At 41.4% G+C, this 20,238-nt stretch overlaps 1 protein-coding gene across 9 annotated transcripts in view; it reads left to right on the forward strand.

Annotated features, from left to right (window-relative positions):
• The window catches only part of PTPRA (protein tyrosine phosphatase receptor type A), a 185,355-nt gene that overhangs the window by 135,656 nt on the left and 29,461 nt on the right, over positions 1-20,238 (forward strand). For 6 of the 9 annotated variants that reach the window (XM_029221925.1, XM_029221927.1, XM_029221926.1 and 3 more), the window contains 5 exons: positions 178-262; positions 1,454-1,527; positions 1,742-1,878; positions 14,429-14,519; positions 16,000-16,076. In XM_029221925.1, coding sequence (XP_029077758.1) covers positions 178-262; positions 1,454-1,527; positions 1,742-1,878; positions 14,429-14,519; positions 16,000-16,076 — 464 coding nt within the window. Of the gene's footprint in view, positions 1-177; positions 263-1,453; positions 1,528-1,741; positions 1,879-10,222; positions 10,317-14,428; positions 14,520-15,999; positions 16,077-20,238 lie in introns of all 9 variants that reach the window. The other 3 variants (XM_029221931.1, XM_029221929.1, XM_029221930.1) reach the window with 1 other exon arrangement.

Raw genomic sequence — 20,238 nt, forward strand, 5'->3', positions numbered from 1 at the left:
TCTCTCTCCCTCTCCCCCACACCCCTCCTTCTCTCCCTCTCTCCCTCCCCATGCCCAGCCATCTACATAAGCATTTGGAGGAGCCCTTCTTCCTCATTTGGGTGTTTCCCTGAGCAGCCAACTTGAGCCCTCCATTACATACAATGATAATAACATGTTTCGTTCTCTTGATTTCAGATGAGACGCCAATTATTGCAGTGATGGTGGCCCTGTCCTCTCTGCTAGTGATCGTGTTTATTATCATAGTTTTGTACATGTTAAGGTGAGCGTGCTAATGCTTCTGCATTCTCTTGGACTCTGTTTCAATACCACAGGGTCTCAATAAGCCCACACAGTCCAGAAGACAGTAGGATAAAGACAGTGAATGGGATAGAGGGGAATGACTCATGGTAGCACTCCTAAGATTAAAATTCTGCTTAGAAATGTTTTAAAGTTTTACATAGTCTTCCTTAACACCTAGCCCCTCCCCTTTGCTTCCATCTGTCCCAAGTCCAGTCCCTCAACTCCAGTTCACCCTAAAATCCAGGACAGTGGTTTAGAGGTTGAGGGAAGAAGCCACAGTCTGTTGTTACTAATAGGCATTTTAAGATCTTCAGATCTAGCCCTATTGAAACAACCCCTGAAAGCACCCCAGTGAAGATTATGTGCTCAGTAAAGGTCTACTTTATTTCTAGTTGGGGCTTTGTCCCCAAACCCTTCTAGGGCCTCTGACTCTGGCATGCTGAACTGAACCATGTGAGCTACAGAGTTTCTCTTTCTGACTTTTCTTCCAGGGTCTTGTAGGTATTACTCTTTAAACAGGTACCAAAGCCAGGAAGGGAAACCCAAGGGAGGGAAAAAGAAGGTGATTTGTTCTCCTCCTGCTGAAGTCTCCACCCTGACTAATTGGGTTTAACTCTACCCTTATTTTTGGCTTAAGCTACTCTGGGCTCCCTCTCTTCTTCTGCAGGGATAAAGAGAGGGAAACCTTGTATACCCCTACAGTTTGTCGTGTGTCTCCACCTTTCTGCAGGAGACTTGTGGCCAGACCTGTGCCAACCCAGTCTGAAGCTCTGGGCTTCTCCCTGGTTATACCAGGGAAGTACCAGGATTTTTGTTTGATACTCTTATCTCCCCCCACTGTATTCTACCCACACATCCTACTTCCACCTGGTGTGGCTATGATCTGCAGCGAATCCTGGAACTGGAGCTGCACAGAGGAGCCATTCAAGCCAGAACATACTGTGCGGTTCTCTGGGTTGGATTCTAGTGTGCTGAGGGTGAGCAAGAGCACAATGAGGTGCTCAGTCACCACTGGAGCGGCTTCCGTGTGTGCAGAACCTGTCTCTAAAAGAGCCTGTTTTTTGGTAAAGGATATTTTAAAAGGCTGAATCAGTAAGTGGAGCTACAAAGCCAATGATTGGTCTCTCCTGACTCTGTGCTTAGTGTTTCACTATGAACATTTTCTCATTAGGTTTAAGAAATACAAGCAAGCTGGGAGCCACTCCAATTCGTTCCGCTTATCCAATGGCCGCACTGAGGATGTGGGTAAGACACCCCTAAATTACATGGGGAACCTTCACAGAGAAGGAAAATCAAGAAAATAGGAGTTTCCCCATCCTGAAAGGAAAGGAAAAAAGAGACTTGAAAGCAGCCCTAGTTTTTGGATGCCTGACCAATGAGATAGAACCCCTAATTTAGTCTCCAGAGAAGGGCTGTGTCCCCAGGGCACCTGACCAACCTTCCCCCTTATGCACTGCAGAACCCCAGAGCGTACCACTTCTGGCCAGGTCCCCAAGCACCAACAGGAAGTATCCGCCCCTGCCTGTGGACAAGCTGGAAGAGGAGATTAACCGGAGAATGGCTGATGACAATAAGCTCTTCAGAGAGGAATTCAACGTGAGTTCTTTGCTGAGGCTGGTGTGTCAGCAGGGAGGAAGGCAGACCTAAGGTCAAACCTTTTGAATCATGGGGTAGAAAACAGGTTTCTAATGGGTTAAGAGGTGAGAAATTTTTTACCAGGTTCATCTGACTCCTTTCCTATGTGACCATGGACAGGAAATGCAAAAAGATTTGCCATACCTCCCTCTTCTACCCATCTATCCATTCATTCATCATTGCATCTGTTACTTTTGTTTAATAAATACTTATCAAGCATCTGATATGTGCAAGGTGCCAGGGATTTGCTGGGGAGCAAAAACAGATCTAGTCCCTACACTCAGGGAACTTGCTGTGTAAGTTCAAACAGCAATATAGAACATGAAGAACTGGTGCAGAGGCATAGGAACCTATATTAAGAGGTGGCCTTTTAGAGTCTAGAGCCAGGGGTCACAGGGTATCTTAAGTAGACATTAGGAATAGGTCATTGTGGAAAATGAGGACCATGGCAGACTGCAGAGCACAGGCCTCATCCTGGGTAGTATTTACATTTGTGTGTTTTATAACTCTCTCAAGGAAGCAGAACATGTTTGTGAATCTACCAGTTGATGATTCCAGTCCACCAGTTCAGAACTTCCTTTAAAAATGATATTTTAATTGAGACCTAATCATAGGCAAGGGCATTGGGGAAAGGGGGATGGGGAACATTCCAGGCACTGGGAATATCAGGAGCAATCTGTCAGTAGTGAGGGTGGGTGAGGGAAGGGCACATTCAAAAAATAATGAAGGACTGTGAGTGGCTGAAGGGCAGAGACTTAAGGGAGTAGTAAGAGATGAAAATGTAGAAGACTGGGCCAGACTGTAGATCTTGTAGAATGTCATGAGAGAAGTGGGAAGCCACAGACCAACCAGATTTGTAATTTGGAAAAAATGACTCAGACTACTAGTTAGAGAATAGCCCATGGGGAGACCAGGATAGAAGCAGGAAATACAGTTAGGGGCTGCAGCAGTTAAGACCAGAGTCGCTGATAGATTGATGTAAAGTGGTAATGATTAGGGAAAGGGGAATGGATTTGAGGACACAGGAATAGTTCCAGAGTTGGCTAATTCATCAACTTGGGCATTGTTAAACTCTGTCTCCTTCATATCTTTCCACTCAGCCATGTGTCAGTCCTGTCTCTTAGGCTGGCTTTCCTCATGTTGCCAAAATGGCTGCCCAGGGAATTCCCTGGCAGTCCAGTGGTTAGGACTTCGTGCTTTCACTGCTGAGGACCCAGGTTCAATCCCTGGTTGGGGTACTAAGATCCCATAAGCCATGCAGCGTGACCCCCCCAAAAAATAATGGCTGTCCCAGTTCTAGGCACCACATGGGGGTAAACAAGGTCCAGTGGGAAGAGAATGACTGTTTCTTCCTGTATGTCTCCTTTAATTAGTGAGGAAAACTTTCCCAAAAGCTTCTGGAGACCTCCCTGGTCACATATTCCTTCTTAAACTAGTCATAAGCAAGGGAGAAATAGACTTACTGCAACTGGCTGAGACCAATCCAGATTATTCCAGTGTCATGTAGAGGATAGGCGGATGACCCACAGAATGGGAGCTCTAGTAGCAAGGAGGAATGTTTATTGGGTGGGTGGGTTACCACTCATATCTGCTCCACCTCTGAAGGGCTTGGGGGAGTGGAGAGTGATGTGGTCAGATTTGTACTCTGAGAAAATCACTAGCTACAATGTGGAGAATAGATGGGAGGGAAGCAAGAGGTGAAGCAGAAGACCATTTACCAGGCAAGAGTTAAGGTAATAACTTGGACCCTTTTTTCTGGCTGTTAGAAAAACAACACCATTTAATGCTCATTATTGGTTATGAACATTCACCTCATCCCACAGGATAGCACCTCAGCCTCAACATTATAGCTAGGTCTCCAGTAGGCACTCTGCTGTTTTTTAAATATGATGCAAGCTACTTCTGGGTGATGGGTATGTGACCTGGTGGCTGTACTTTTTTCTGTGAAATGAGTTCTTTGTTTAGAGGTGATTCCCTGAGATCCCATGATAAGGCATTCCAGTGAATACCTGGATAGAGGTGGTGTTCCTAAGAGGCATGGTAGGCAAATTCAGATAGGTATTGTGACAGTCAATTGCCGTGGTATCATGGCCACTATGTTCATGGGCTCATTGGGCCAGCACTGGGGTGGTGAGGGAAAGGGCCGACCAACATCTCCTGGGTTCTTGCAGTGAGTGCCATTCAGTGAGCATACACATGGAGCATAAATATTTTCTGTCTTTTTTGTCCCAGTTATCTACTACCCAGGGATCAGCTTAGATCCTGACATCCAGTGAAGTGGATGGTGTGATACCTTGCTTGAAGTTCTGTTCACCAGACGGATTTCTCTTTTATACTCATTCAGAGCCATACCTTAAGTAGATTATCCCATAGCAGTCTGCTTCCAGAATAGGCTAGCATGTCTCACAGAGGCATTTGTACACTAGGCTGGACTTTCTTCTCCTTTAGTCAACCGTTAATATCATCACGAAGTTAGAGGAATCTGTTGAAGGAGTGGGTGTGTGGCACGCGTTCTGTACACATCAGTTTCAGCTGAATTCTGGACATGTCCCAATTTATAGCTTATTGAATCACATAATACTTAGTTTATGATGGGTAGTTGACGTCATATGGATATCTAGTGTCCCATGGTCAGGCTTACAGTCTCTACCAGACCCCAGTGCTAAGCTAGGATCATAATCTTGCTGACAGGATCATGGTCTTGTCCCCAAATCCTAAGGTTTTTCATCATGATTCTCCTGCTCAGCCTGAACTACAGACACTTAGGGCCCCGTAGAATCTACCAGAGCTAATTTCTCTATGGCCTGGATCAGCTAGAGAGCCTTCTCTTTTCAGATCACTCAATAAATGAGTCAGAATAGGACACCAGCATGTGGTATACGCATGCTGTCTCCAAAACCCATAATGACCCAGCAAGCATCACTCCTCCTCTTTGAAGTGGGCGGTGGGGAGGGCGTGGGGGCAAGGAGTGGCAACTTACCCTTTACGTTGGAGGGGATATCCTGATGTGCTGCTGGCTTTTGACTTTCAGAAAACTTGGCCAAGGTGGCAGGCCACTATATAGTTGTCAGGGTGATGTCCTGTGAAACAGTGAGACAAAATCCCAGTGAACCAGTTCACAGCAGAGGGAGGTCAAGATGATTTATCACTGAAGCTGCTCCTGCCATGAGAAAGGGAAACTGCTTCATGTAGTCCTTGTGCATCATAAAGGAGAAAATAAGCGTACTTGCCTCATTAATAGCGAAATTCCAGGTACCACGGGTTATCTTAATCTGTAGGAAATATAACATCTGGAAAAGCAACTGCAAATCTGCAGTTCCACATGGTTCATGTATGACATTATACTGACATTCTTAAAAACTGTCAGCTTATCTGTTTGGTAACTTGCATGGAGAGTAATAGGAAGCATCAGAATAGCTAATATTAGTAGTTATTGAGCACTTGCTTCATGCCATCACTAAACTCACACATCTAAATGGATTATCTCATCATCCCACAACTTTTAAGTTTCCTGTAGCACTTAGGAGCTCTGTGACTCATCTAGGGACCTAGCCTTTTGGTAAAGGGAGATGACTGCTCCAGCAGCTTGCATTTGCTCTAGCTACTGGAATGGTACCTATCCAAAGGGTTAGGGGACCAATGTGGTTATTCCTGCTCCTTGCTGTAGAATTCCATTCCAGCCATACATTGGGAAAATAGGTAGCTCCTAACATGAGACCACTTCAAGCCAAAAATCCTTCCATCTCCTGGGCTACAAAGGCTCCATTCAAACTAGCATGAAATTACAGCATTCTGGGTTCCCAGGAATTAGTTATCTGAAGGCCAGAACCCAGTAGACCCCAAAAGATGTATTTGCCTTTACCCAGTGGTTACCATGGTAAATGCCTGCAGATTCTTAAGGCAAGATGAGGAGGAAGGTTCATGGTATAGGAGTGTTGATGTGCTGTGGCAGGGTTCTTTCTTACATGTGCCCATCATTGAAGGGTTCTAGGTCTGTGAACTGACTCAGGCCTGAGAGTTGGATGAGAAGGAGCCCTTCTCTAGCATGAGAGTCTAGTCAGGCCCCCTCAACTGACCTGAGCTGGCTGCCTCCCATTTCCATTGTTGGGAGCTTCACAACAAATTATCCACCTCAGAGAAGTCTGAGCCCTGGTGAACTGTGGCCTCTGAGGCTTTTTTCTTCCCACTAAGATCAAGAACCCCTTTTTGAAGTCAGTTCCTTCTTCTAAAAGATGCAGGTGCTTTCCTCACCCATGTACACCCTCTAGTGAGGCATGCATCAAGGACATGATGAAGGTGTCAGTGAGAAGGTTGAGGCTGTTGGATCCCCTGTAACACTGATTTCCTCTACTTTGTGCCAAGGGCTTTCTGGCTTTTCTCTGTTACCTTCCGTCCAGGTTCCTACTGGCCACCCCACCCCACCCCACCATTAGAACCGTGGCCAGTTTCCTGAGCGGTTACACTAACTGCAGAAGTTCAGATAACCGTACCATAACTAGAAATCTAGCCGTATTCAAAAATTAGAATTAGACCCCTCCTTGGTCTAACATCCTCAAAATGTATATCAACAACTATTCCTATGGTTTTTGGTGATCCAACTCAGTGAATTCCTGCAGTTTCTTCTGGGTGTTAGTTCTTTGCTTTCCTACCTTCTTTATGTATTTTACCCTCCAGATCGTGTTATGCTTGCATCCTGATTATCCATGAGCAATGAGAGCTGGGTTGTGGGGCAGTTTTCATCATGAAAGCAGGATGCAGTAGAGAGCACAATAGAGATTTTTAGAAGTTGGCTTTCCCCAACTCCTCTGTTTCCTTTCTGCATCATTTCAATTATCTCACTTTAAAGCCGTGTCTTTCACGTGACCAGCCAAGGAAAGATGTGAATTCCATTGGCATTAACATTTAACAACCAGCAAAATTCTGAAACTTTAACTTTTGTTTCAGCAAAATACATATAGCACAGTCATAGAAGGGCCCTGAATTTTGTGCTGTCTTTGGAGATAAGTATTTGATTTTGGAGCTGGGCTTTTTCTTGTTTTACTATCTAAAATTGTCAGAAATAATCCTATTCCTTGGTTTCAGCATTTCTCATGTCCTTTTAATTGGCACTCCCCCTCCCCCAACTCCTTTAAAATCAGCTAGAGCATATCCCAGGTGATTGCAAGCCAATATGAAGTAACTGTTTTACAGTTGTGAGGTATGAGTGGCTTGCCCTTTCCCATAATGCAAGTTGGTTGACAGTTCCTTTCCCTTCATCTGAACTCGGTAATCAGGTTCACATCACCCGTATTTTCCCCATCAGTATCTCACCTACAACCCCACTCTCTGTTACTAACTGCTAAGTGAGTTAAGGTCTTTTACTTAAAAACAAGAGAAGTTAACTCAAGCAAAGAAGTGGGGAAGCTGGCAGAATCAAAAGATGAGATAGACTACCAGCCTTTGGACAGAGCAGGTCCTATTCTGGTGGGTCTGGGCCCTCTAGGGAAGCCTCTGCTTCTTCCTGGGTTTCAAAATCCTGGAAAAGAGAATCTAGTTGATAACAAATGTAGGTCAGGTGTGACTGTGCTTGCATCGGTCAGCCCTGGCAGGAAAGAGGAGAGTTAACACATAGGACAAACACACTAATTTGTGTCCGCTATCATAGAATAATATTCTTGTAATCATGGGGTGAGGAAGGCCTTTCTAAGCAAAACACAAGATTCAGAAGCTAGAATAGAATAGATTGAAAGATAATAAATATATTAAGATGTTAAGCATCTCTGAAAAATAACACCATAAGGAAGTGGCCAACTGGGAGAAACTATTTGCCACAGGTAGACAGAGAATTTTCCATAATATATAGAGCTTCTCCAAACCTGTGAGAAAAAAGTAAACATTGCAGGAGAAAAATTGGCAGTTCAGAGGTGAAAAACAAATAGTCTATAATCATAGGAAAAGAAGCTCAACTATATTTAGTAATCCGGATATCCAGATTAAAACTAACCATTATTTTGGGCCTGTTAGATTTGAAAATTTTATAAGATTGATATCAAGTATGGGCAGGGGTATGGGGATAAAGAAACTCTTACACACAGGTAGGGGAAGTTTAAATTGATACAGCATTGGAAGGATGATTTGGCAGTATCAACCAAATTTTAAATGCTTATGCTATCTGACCTAACTTATGGGACTCTATCAGAAAACAAAATATATATTTGTACAAGGATGTTCATTGTAGCATTACTTATAATAGCAAAGAAAATAAAGTGGAAAATATTTATCTATCAAATAGCAGAACGGCTAAATAATTTCTTGCATCTATTATGAAATTCTGTACTGTCATTAAAATAAATGTGTTGACATAGAAAAATACGGGAAAAAACATATTCCAGGGGACTTTACATGGTATAATCCCCTTTTTAAAAAAAAATCTATGTATGTCTGCATTTGAGTATGTTAATGCCTTTTTTTTTTTTTTTTTTAAGTCTGGAGGAATACTGTGAACTGAGCAGTGGTTGCCTACAAGGACGGGTAGAAGACAGGAGAGACATGATAGGGAACTTCCACTTTCTACTGAATTATTTGACCTTCTTTTACAACAAGCATATTTTTAAATAACATTTTTAAAAGCAGACATTAAAAACTTAAAAGGGGCTTCCCTGGTGGTCCAGTGGTTAACACTCCGTGCTTCCACTGCAGAGGGTGCAGGTTTGATCCCTGTTTGGGGAGCTGAGATCTGCGTGCCTTGCAGTGTAGCCAAAAAGAAGAAGAGGAAAAAACTTTCAAAAGTTTTTTTAATATAGTAAACAAAGCTATTCAAGCTTATTAGCTTTAGCATAGTATCCATTATGCTTTAATGTATAGATGGCATATAGAATAGAGTTGGTGTCCCCAGCTTGAACTGTGCCAAGAGTCTTGTGGTCAGGTCTCTGTGAAAAGGAGTATCATTAAATGGGAAGTTGTTTTGGAGGAAAAACTGGACCGTGGGGGTGAACAGCTGAAGAAACAACAAGCATAGGAAATGACAGCTGTTTTCGGATATCTGACAGACTAAATGGGGAGTGTGTAACATTTCTATGAAACCCCACTGTGGTTGAAAGTTGTGGGTAATGGAACTTTTGTCCTAAAGTTATAAGCTGGAACATTTTACTGACCAGCATTTGTCTCAGAAGGAAGCACTGAATTTGTTTAAAAGAAACACTTTGAAAAGCCACTTATTGAGGTCCCTAAAACATGTTTAAGGTTTAATAAATAAATAAATAGACTTTAGTTAGCTCCTGAGATGAAGGGGATAGGAGACAGCTAGGGAAAGAACTAGAGGCTGTGAGGTGGTCACAATCTGTGAATTGTGAAATGTGAAACCCCCCAACCCACGCAGGACCCTGCATCTTTAGTAGAGACAGCTTAATTCTTGGATTTCCAGGTAAAGAAACATTTATGTGTAATTTGGTGACAGAACTGTGTGGCATCTGAGTGAATCAGAGGCAGAATAGTCTCTGCATTGATGAGTTGTCTCCAAATAAATGTATCAGAGCCAAAGGCCTATAGGAATTATCAGTACCTATGTCAAGGGCTTTAGAATTCAACAGTCCAGGGAATTGGGAGTTCAGGATTTCCAAGGGGCAGAGAAGGTACCAGCTGACCTCCTGGGTTTTACACTAGTCAGTACAAGGGGAAAACAAATTGTGTATCTGGGTGTTAAGTCCTTCTAAACAGAACTGTTCCAAGATCAGGGGAACTGCCTTGGAAAGTAGTAGGCTCCCCATCACAGCAGAGTGTTCAGGCACTGGTGACTATGGCCAAAGTATTTGGAAGGGGATTCAAACTTTAAAGTGAATGAGATTCAGTACTATACTGGAGACGTTAACACAATAAGGCAAGAAAAGAAACGAAAGGTATTACGGATTGGAAAGGAAGAGACAAAAATCAGTTTTTTTCACAGAGGAGATTATTGTCCCAGAGAAATCCAAAGACTCATCAGATAAATTATTAGAATTAATGTTATTTTAACAGAGTTGATAGATACAAAAACAGCATAAAAATGAATGCATTTCTGTTTATAAGCCACAATCAGAAAATCTAATAATTTTTAAAAGATGCCATTTACAATAGCATCCAAAATGTGAAGTACCTAGGAATAAATTTAGTAAAATATTTACAAAATCTTTGGAGAAAATTATAAAAATGTTTGAAGACATTAAAGAAAAAAACCTAAATTAGTGAAAGAAATAAGATCAATGGATTAGAAGGCTCAGTATTGTAAAGTTGTCAATTCTCCCCAAACTGATATATAGATTCAATGCAATTCCAATAAAAATCCCAACAGGTTTTTTGTGGAACTTGACAAGCTGATTCTAAAATTAATATGGAAGAGAAAAGATTCAAGAATAGCCAAGACATTCCTGAAGAAGAAGAACAAGGTGAGGAGACCCGCCTTACCAGTATAAAGAGTCATTATAAAGTTTAGTAATTAAGACAGTTTTGTATTGGCACTGGAATAGATTGACCAGCGGAATAAAATAGAGAACCCAGAAGCAGATTCATATGTAAAGGGAAACCTATTTGTGACAAATGCTGTTGTAGTTTTGCTGGGGTAGAGGATGGTCTTTACAATAAATAGAGCTCAGACAATTGGGTAACCCCATGGGAATAAATGAAATTGAATTCCTGTCTCGTACCAAAAATCAGTCCCAGTTGATGTAAACACTGAAATTTAAAGGAAAAAATGTAGAGACAATAATGTAGGAAAATATACTATGATCTCACATAAGAAGGTGTTCTTAAGACTTAAAATGTTTATAAAGGGAAAGATTGATCAACTTGACTACATTAAAATGCAAAACTTCTGTTCATAAATAAATACTATAAAGAAAATGAAGGGGCAGGCCACAAACTTGGTAAAAAATACTTGTAACACTTATAACTGATAAAGAATGAGTTTCCAGAACACATAAAGAACTTCTACAAAGTAGTAAGAAGATAAATAATCCAGTAGAAAGATGGGGAAACACTCAACTAGGTTCTTCACAGAAGAGGAAACCCTGTTGACCAGTAAACTATGAAATGATGGTGAACCTCATTAATAATCAGAGAAATATAAATTAAACCTACATTTGATACATTTAAAGTCTGACCGTAGCAAATGTTGACAAGGATACGGAATAACTGGAATACTTTACATTGCTGGTGGGAATGTAAATTGGTACAGCTACTATGAAAAACAATTTGGCCTCATCTGGTAAGGTTAAAGATAGTCATACCTGAAACTCTTGCAAATGTGCATGAGGAAACACATACAGTTAGTGCTCAAAGCAGGATGGTTAACTGTAAACAACCCAAATATTCACCAGTAGTAGAATGGATAAATAAATGTTGGTATGGTCTAAAAATGGAGGACTACAAAGTAGTTAAAATGAATGAACTTTGGCTACATGGAACAACCTGAGTGGAATCTTCAGAACATAATGTTGGGCAAAAAAAGCAAGTCACCATTTATCATTGCATTTTTATCAAAAAATAGACTGAACAATAAAAATATATATTTTTAAGGATACAGAATATATGGATACAAATAAAGCAAGGGGATAATAAATACAAAATTCCAAGTTTACTTGTGAGAGGAGAAGGAAAAGGACATGATGAGGAAGGGCCCAAAGAGAACTTATAAGTTAAATTGGGTGGTGGATATACTTTTTAAAAAAATAATTGTAAAAATTGAAAAAAAAATTTTTTTAACTGACACTTTTTAGAAAATGACAGCCTTGCTTCCAGTAAAGGCCTGAGCAAGGGATGAAGTGGTCTTTGATGCCACCTACTGTTTGTGGAGAATTTAACATCTTAGAGCCTTCTGGTTCAGCTGCTTCTGCCCAGTTCTCGAGGCTGGGATTTTCAGAGTAGAAGCTAAAAGTAGGATTCCCCTTGTTTTCATCCTTGACCTGAGCTCTTCAATCTGATATTTTACATCTAGCACAGTGTTCTCTAAAGCAAATCTTTTATTTTCTCTTGTCAAACAGTGACTCCTGTTTCTTCCTAACTTTCCTTTTAGGAGCCTCAGCCTACCTGGAGACCTAATTTTTCTTCATCATGACTGGGGGAGCTAGGGGTGCTGACAGGACTTTGAGATGTGGTCATTGTCATTACTGACCCTGAGGACTATTTTCAAGAATCTTGTTATCACTACATCTGTTCTACATCATTTTAGACAAGGAATGTACAGGAAAAGTAATGCCTCAGGATTAGTCTTGAGGGCTTTTAAAAACTTGTGTCTCATCCTGCCCTGCATCAAGGTGGAAATCTAGCCTATCTGGGTGAAGAGAAGGCAAACTGTGGGTGAACTGGGAAATTCCAATCTTCCGGTCCAGGAAACTCCTTTTTCCCCTTTATGTATTGACAGCAGTGGGTCTAAAGAAATTGGCTATCTTAGTAAAATAACAGGCAGAACCTCCAGGGTTTTAACTCTGAAAAGAAAATCTCTTGAATAAGTGAAGGTAGATAGACTATGAGACCTTGACTCTGGTTATCTTGGGATATTTCACTTTAATTTCTCCTACCACTATCTTGCTGGTTCCTAGGAAGTATATTTGCTCCTTCTTAAAACTCTTGTTTCTTTCTGGCGAAATTGGTTCCTTTTAGGCTGGCATTTCCTTTACTTAATCTTTTTTATTATTTTTATCCAAGCTAGAAACCTGAGAGTCATCCTTCATTCCTGTCTCTTTCTCTCCCCAACTTTTGTCCATTCCATCTCTAAATCTAGTCATTCTGACTTCATAATATATCTCAAAGGCATCTATTTCCTTGTACCATCATCTTTCCACATTCTGTACTTGCCTTCCTCCCAGCCCATTTTCCATGTAGCAGCCAGAGTGATTCTTTAACAGGTAAAGTGGATTGCAGTTTATAAAAACCTTGAATGGTTTCCTCGTGCACTTAAAGTAAAATTCAAACTTCCTATTCAAGGACCTATGTAGAAATATGTGATCAACCTTGTCAAAAAACTCATCTCCTCCCACTTCCTCTTGCCATCTCCACCAGCAACATTTTATACATAACACCCTCACTGACACTTTATTTCCTCACACAAACCAAGCCTTCTCCTGCCTCTGGGTCATCATACATGCTGTTCTTTGCCTGGCATACTCTTTTCCATACTCATCCTTCCTCATAGAGACCTACCCTTAGTCTGTATTGGGGTATTCCTTGGGCTTTCTGATACTTTCTCTAATAACCTGTTCTCTCATTGCATTTATCATGGTATGTAATTTTATATTTACTTGTTTTATTTATTTAATATCTGTCTTTCACCCACAAGTTTGCATTGTTCATGAGAGCAAGAACTGTGTATATGATTTGATTCACCGCTGTTTGCTCTGTACCTAACTCGGTACCTAATAGGTACACATTATATGTTTGTTGAAGGAATGAATGAAACGTAATACATGAGCCATAATTTACTTAACTGTTCTCCTACTGCTGAATACTAAGGTTGTTTTCAGTTTGGGGTCATTCTAAATAATGATGAAGTAAATAATTTGAACATAGAGATTTTTTTTATTTAGGCTAGAATCCAGATTTGCTAGGTCAAAGGGTATGAATATTTTTAAAGCTTTAAGACATATTTCCAAATCACTTATCAGGAAGGTTGTCTAGGTTGTAATTTTAAACTATTTCTCTTTTTGCTTTCTTAGTTTTGAATATATAGAACACAGAAGAAAACAGTTCAAATAATAAAGTTTAGCTTCCTACTCCTATAAAACGAATTTATTGAATGCTTATTCTATGCCAAACATGAGATTATCTTATTTACTCCTTATGTAGCGGATACTATTGTCCCAATTTTATGGGAAACTTTGGCCGATTTGCTCAAGTTCATACAATCCAGACTATCTCATGTCAAACCATTTATACTTACCCACATACCTCCCAGTGCTAGCTGATTTACATTTGCTCCAAAACTGTTGCAGATTCAGTGTTACCTCATCCAAGTCCTCTGCTTCCTAACTGCTGCATCCATGTGAATGCCCTCTCACCCACTCATCTGCCCTTGCTTCCTTACCACATGATGCTAGAGGCTGGGCTGCCATACCCCCTTGTCAGGCTCCTAACTCAACTGACCATCCAGACCCCTCCTGTGTGGTTTACTCTGAGATACATCTCCAGCTTTGCATGATGGTCAGCATGGGGATAAATGGCCCATCCTTTCAGTTATGTCCCCAGTCCCATATACTGGGGTGGTCCATTTTGACCCAGCATTGCAACATGCTCCTAACCACATAGTAATCATATAAAGAGCATGCTGTGCTTATAGTAACAGGAAAGGCATTCTGCCCTCTGGGCATTCAAACTCTAAGGAGCTTAGAAGCTATTTAGAAGAGAGGTGCACTCTCTGTATTAGGTGCAAGTATTCACCTGGGCACATCTTTCCCCCCCCCAAGAAAAGGTAGAACTTGCTGCCAGGTCAGAGTATGGTGCAGCAGTTTACATGTTTGGTGTTTATCCCTTTTAATAACTTCTGTAATTTCTCTTAACCTTTCAGGCTCTCCCTGCTTGTCCTATCCAGGCCACCTGTGAAGCTGCCTCCAAGGAGGAGAACAAGGAAAAAAATCGATATGTAAACATCTTGCCTTGTGAGTGTTTGTAGGGTTTCTTGGGATGTAACCTGAAACTGCATCTGTAGCCAGATTTTCTGAGGATGGAAAGAATCTTGTAATTGATCATAGGAAGGCTGGTAATAAGAATAGAGTCAAGCCTTTGGACTGTAAGAGCCTTTATGGCTCCCCAGGCAACCCCAGGTGCTCATAAAGTCAATAGGGGTGCTTGACCAGGTTTTTTATGGCAGGCCTAAAGTTTCTGGGAAGTTAAGGAGAGCAGTTTCACTAAGACCAGACAGCAAGTGCATGGTTGTTGTGGGGGTTTTTTGTTGCTCATTGCAAAGAAATTCCAATTCAGAGTTCTCTTTGTAACTCCTTCCCAGAGTTAGCCATTGCTAATCAGTTTATCTATAACCCAACAGACATTTTTCTAGGCTAGTGGTCTCCAGAATGGAATATGCATAATCTAGTGGGATGTGAGAGCAAAATGTTTGAACTTTGCTTTTTTTTTTTGCGGTACGCGGCCCTCTCACTGTTGTGGCCTCTTCCGTTGCGGAGCACAGGCTCTGGACGCGCAGGCCCAGTGGCCATGGCTCACGGGCACAGCCGCTCCGCGGCATGTGGGATCTTCCCGGACCGGGGCACGATCCCGTGTCCCTTGCATCGGCAGGCGGACTCTCAACCACTGCGCCACCAGGGAAGCCCTGCTTTATCTTTTATAATTGCTTTTTTAAAAAACTCATCCTTTAAATAATTCCTGGTGCAATTTTGGGTGCATAATATATTAAATACCACTGTACTAGGCATTTACAGATACTTATGTCTTATTTGTGTATAAATGCATGTATATATGTTATATATTTTTAGTATAACTGGTATGCTGTATACATTGCTTTGACTTTTTTCTTTTTTTTCCCAATATATATTGGAAAATAAGTCAGATGGAGAAAGATAAATACCATATGATTTCACTCATGTGGAATCTAAAAAAACAAAACAAAACAAACACAAACTCATAGATACAGAGAACAGATTATTGGTTACCAGAGGGGAAGGGGGTTGGAGGTGGGTGAAATGGATTGGTGGGGGTTCCTACTGTAATGTGATGGATGGTAGCTAGACTTGTGGTGGTGATCACTATAGTTATTACAGATGTTGAACTATAATGCTATATACCTGAAATGACTATAATATAGAGAAATGTATTGGTGTATTGGTATATATATATATACCGATATATGTACTGGTAATTGTCAAGAAACAGAAGTGTTCACTTTCCTTTTTATCAACTGCTTACTATTCCATATTATGGATATATCTTAATTTATTTAACTTAGTCCCCTAATGATGGTTGAGATGTGTCCGAATTTTTGCTGTTATAAATAGTGCTGCAGTGACAACTTTATACTTGTGTGTCTCTCTACACATAGTCATAGATGTCACAACTGGCCTGGTTGCATTGGGACCAGTGAAAAATAAAATTGAATTTAATTGAAAAAAAAATTTTTTTTTCTAGATGACCATTCTAGAGTCCATCTGACACCAGTTGAAGGAGTTCCAGATTCTGATTACATCAATGCTTCATTCATCAATGTAAGGAACTTGAGCTTTTCTCATTATTTCCTTGATTCCTTCTCAGCTGCATGTTAGAAGGAATATTTGTCATTTCAGTTTTTCCCGGAGGAGTCTGATTTTTTTTAAAGACTGAAAAATTTTTTTTAAAGATCAGACAGTTTAAAATGTATTCTTATGTTTACCTGTCATCATTCCCAAAATTTTCCCATGCAGAAATCTGAACCTAAATGTATACTTTTCTGTAAGAGTCAGTGAATCCTTTATTGAGCTTATTCAGATAACTAAGAACAAAAGCACACCTTGTCCTCCAAATAGGACTAGAATATCTGACTCCGGGTAAGTCTGGTTAGTCATGTCTACTATGAATTGAGAGAAGAGCTGAAACTGAAAGGAGGTTTTTAGGGGTGATTTAGAGAATGTTTATAGAGATGGTGTGCAAGACTTGAGTATGTTTTATAGGCTGACGGGAGGGAACCAGTAAAGAGAGAGTTTGAAAGGAAGAGAGAGCAAGCAAGAGAGCTAGAGAGAGCAAGCCTGACTACTGAAGCATGAAGAGAATACTGATGGAATTTGTACACCCATGATCATAGCAGCATTAATCACAATAGCCAAAAGGTGGTAGCAACCCAGGTTCCATCAGTGGAAGAATGAATAGGTAAAATGTGGCATATACATGCAATGGAATATTATTTAGCCTTAAAAGGGGAAGAAATTCTGACACATGCTACAACATGGATGAATTTCGAAGACATTATGGTAAGTGAAATAAGCCAGTCACAAAACAATAAATATTGTATAATTCCACTTATATGAGGTACCTAGAGTAGTCAAATTCATTAAAACAGAAGGTAGAACGGTGGTTGCCAGGGGCTAGAGGGAGGGAGGAGAAGAGAATTATCATTTAATGGGTACAGAGTTTCAACTGAGGAAGATGCAGAAGTTTTGGAGATGGATGGTGGTGATGGTTGCCCAACAATGTGATTAAACTTAATGCCACAGACCTGTACACTTAAAAATGGCTGAAATGATCAGTTTTATGTTACGTATATTTTACCACAATTTTTTTTTTTTTTTTTTTTGGCTGCATCGGATCTTAGTTGCGGCACGTGGGAATCTTCGTTATGGTGCGAGGGCTTCTCTCTAGTTGTGGCGCACAGGCTTCTCTCTAGTTGTGGCGCACAGACTTCTCTCTAGTTGTGGCACACAGGCTTCTCTCTAGTTGTGGCACGCAGGCTCCAGAGCACATGGGCTCTGTAGTTTGCAGCACGCAGGCTCTCTAGTTGAGGTGTGCGGGCTTAGTTGGCCCACAGCACGTGGGATCTTAGTTCCCCAACCAGGGATCAAACCCACGTCCCCTGCATTGGAAGGCAGATTCTTAACCACTGGACCGCCAGGGAAGTCCCTTACCACAATTTTTTTTAAAAGAATACTCATGGAGAGATTAGCGTTGAACATAAGAAAGGATGTTTTTTCCTCTGAGACTGATGGTAAAGGAATATAGAATAGATAGAGGTGGTTTGTAGGTGTGAATAAATCAAGCTGAGGGAACTCATCTGTTTTTTCTAAGAAGTAAAGTCAAGGTTATCTGCTGAAAAGGGAGGATGGGACTGTGACATGAGAGTACTGAAGTCAGTAAGAAAGAATACTGAAAAGGGCATGAAAAAAGCATGTTTAGCTGCACCGAGGAACTACCTAAGATGGAAATCTTTGATATATAGGGGCCTCAGTTGTGTGATTTTCTCCAGTTGTACCCTAGGATTGGTGATATGCAGAAAACATGTGGTACTCAGACAAAGGGGCTAGGGAAGTCAGTTGTTGCTTCAAGTAGTCAGCCGAGGGCTTCAGGTCAGTAGAGAAAGGAAGGGATCAAGGACTAGGTCTCAAGAAATTGAAAGAGCAGTCTTGGGATAGGAAAAGGAGAAAGATGGAAGAACAAGAGGCCGTGGCTAAAAAATAGGCTATCAGATGGACTTCAGAAATGGAGTAGTGCAGGCACCCTCACGAGTATGGATTTGCTGAAATTCCTGTATATGTTTCTTAGTGATGGTCATATGTTTATAGTTAGAAGGAAAGGAACCCTGGTAGAAATGATTGATGTAGTAGATAAGGAAAATGGAAAAAGGCTAGTAACCAGCTAAGAGTCCCAGGATCTAGATCAAAGATTATGATGAAGTGGTTGGGAGGAACAGGTTGAGTTTAACATTATATGGAAGAGTATAGCAGTATCAGAATGTTTCCATCTGCAGGTAACAGAATACTCAGCTAGAAGTGGTCTACACAGGAACATTTACTTCTCATTTAATCCGAAGGCAGGTGTATAGCAGTTCTGGGGTGGGCTGAGTCTGTGACTCAGTGACATCCTTAAGAAACCAGGTGTTTCCATCTTTCTACTCATATCTTCAGCCTATTGGCATTGTCTCTTGCTCACAGGACGGCTACAGCAGTTCCAAACGTTTCTTATAAACACAACAAACAACATAGAGGAGGAGGAGGAGGTGGAGAATTTCTGCATATGCTTTTCTTTTTTTTTTTTTTTTTTCTGGTACGCGGGCCTCTCACTGCCGTGGCCTCTCTCGTTGCGGAGCACAGGCTCCGGATGCGCAGGTTCAGCGGCCATGGCTCATGGGCGCAGCCGCTCCGCGGCATGTGGGATCTTCCCAAACCGGGGCACAAACCCGCGTCCCCTGCATCAGCAGGTGGACTCTCAACCACTGCGCCACCAGGGAAGCCCTATGCTTTTCTTTTTATTAGGGGCATGACCTTTCTCAGAAGCCTCTCCGGTACAGTGCCCTTCAGAGCCCGCAGGCCAGGATTGGATCACATGCTTACACCCTCTCTCCAGTTACTGGCTAGGGCGCTGAGATTTATCATGATTTACCCTTCTGGGGCTGAGGAATGATCACCTTCCAAGCCAATGAAAGGTAAATGTCTGAACAAAAGCATGGTTTTGATGGCAAGAAAGAAAGGGAAGGAATAGCTTTTCAGTTAGTGACCAGCCGTGTCTGTCACCATAACCAGTTTGGCTCCTTCTCACATTGAAGGTGAAGACAGACAAAAGTAAGTTGGATGTTAAGGCTGGTAAGCAAGTAAGATGGATCTATTCATGGTCATGATAAGCAAGGCACTAGAAGGAAACAAGCCTTCTCCTTTGGCCATGCTTAGTTGGAGCTCACAATAGGGCATCCTATAAAGACTTGATGGTTATTGGAGGTTATTAATAGGTAATATGAAAGTTTAGATGAAGAGGGTTAAATTGGAGGTACTTATGAACTCAGTGAAAATAGAAAAGCAGGAAAAAGCTTATGGTTAACCATTAGTAAGAGTCAGGGATTAAAGAAGATTTAGGTTTATTAAATTCAGTCAACATTTTTTGATCACCTGCTGTGTGGTAAGCACTGGGGGTATGCTCCAAGGTTACAGAGATAAGATATGGTCCCTAGTGTGATCTACCTACAGGTAGATCATAACCTTTAGTGTGCAACATGTGTGAAGGAGGTATTCCCAGAGTCTTTGGGACTTAGAGGAAGAAACATTCAGCCAACCTGATGAGCCAGTAGAGCTGAATATTGAAGGGTAGGTCTGAATTCAAGAGAAGAAAGATGGGCAGAAACTTCAAAGCAAAAAGAGAAGTATGAGCAAAGTCAGAGACTGGAAACAGCAGTCTTAGTTATAAGATACAAGATGAGAAGTCATGGGAGATGAGGCTTGGGGGATTGGTAGGAACTCAATCTTAGAAGGCATTGAATGTCAAGTGTGTCTGTTGGGGTTCTTGGTTGAAGATGACAAGAGTCCACTTTCTGTCTATTCTTTTCAACAGGAAGGGGTTTATTATAAGATAGTGTGTGGCTTACAGAATCTGTGGGAGAGTCACCAGGAACAGAGCAGCCGTAGATGTACCCAACTACCCCGTATGACTCTCGTAGTGAAACCCCTGCAGAGGTGCTACAGAAGAACTCAATGCTTCCGCTGCCATGCTTGCCCAAAGACCAGATCTTCCTAGCACAGTCACCATCTCACATTACTCACTTCTATCCCAAGTCTTGTGTGGGACTGCTAGGAAGAAACTGGGTTCTTAGGCAGAACTGAGCTGCAAGAGAGTCTAGGGAATTTAGCTTTTAGTTTTTCAGCCTCTATAGAAAGAAAGTCAAGCTAGAAGTGGGTGGGACTGGATGCTGATTGA

Source organism: Monodon monoceros, unplaced genomic scaffold (genome assembly GCF_005190385.1).
Source record: "Monodon monoceros isolate NGI ecotype Baffin Bay Population unplaced genomic scaffold, NGI_Narwhal_1 Super_Scaffold_13, whole genome shotgun sequence".
NCBI lineage: Eukaryota > Metazoa > Chordata > Mammalia > Artiodactyla > Monodontidae > Monodon > Monodon monoceros.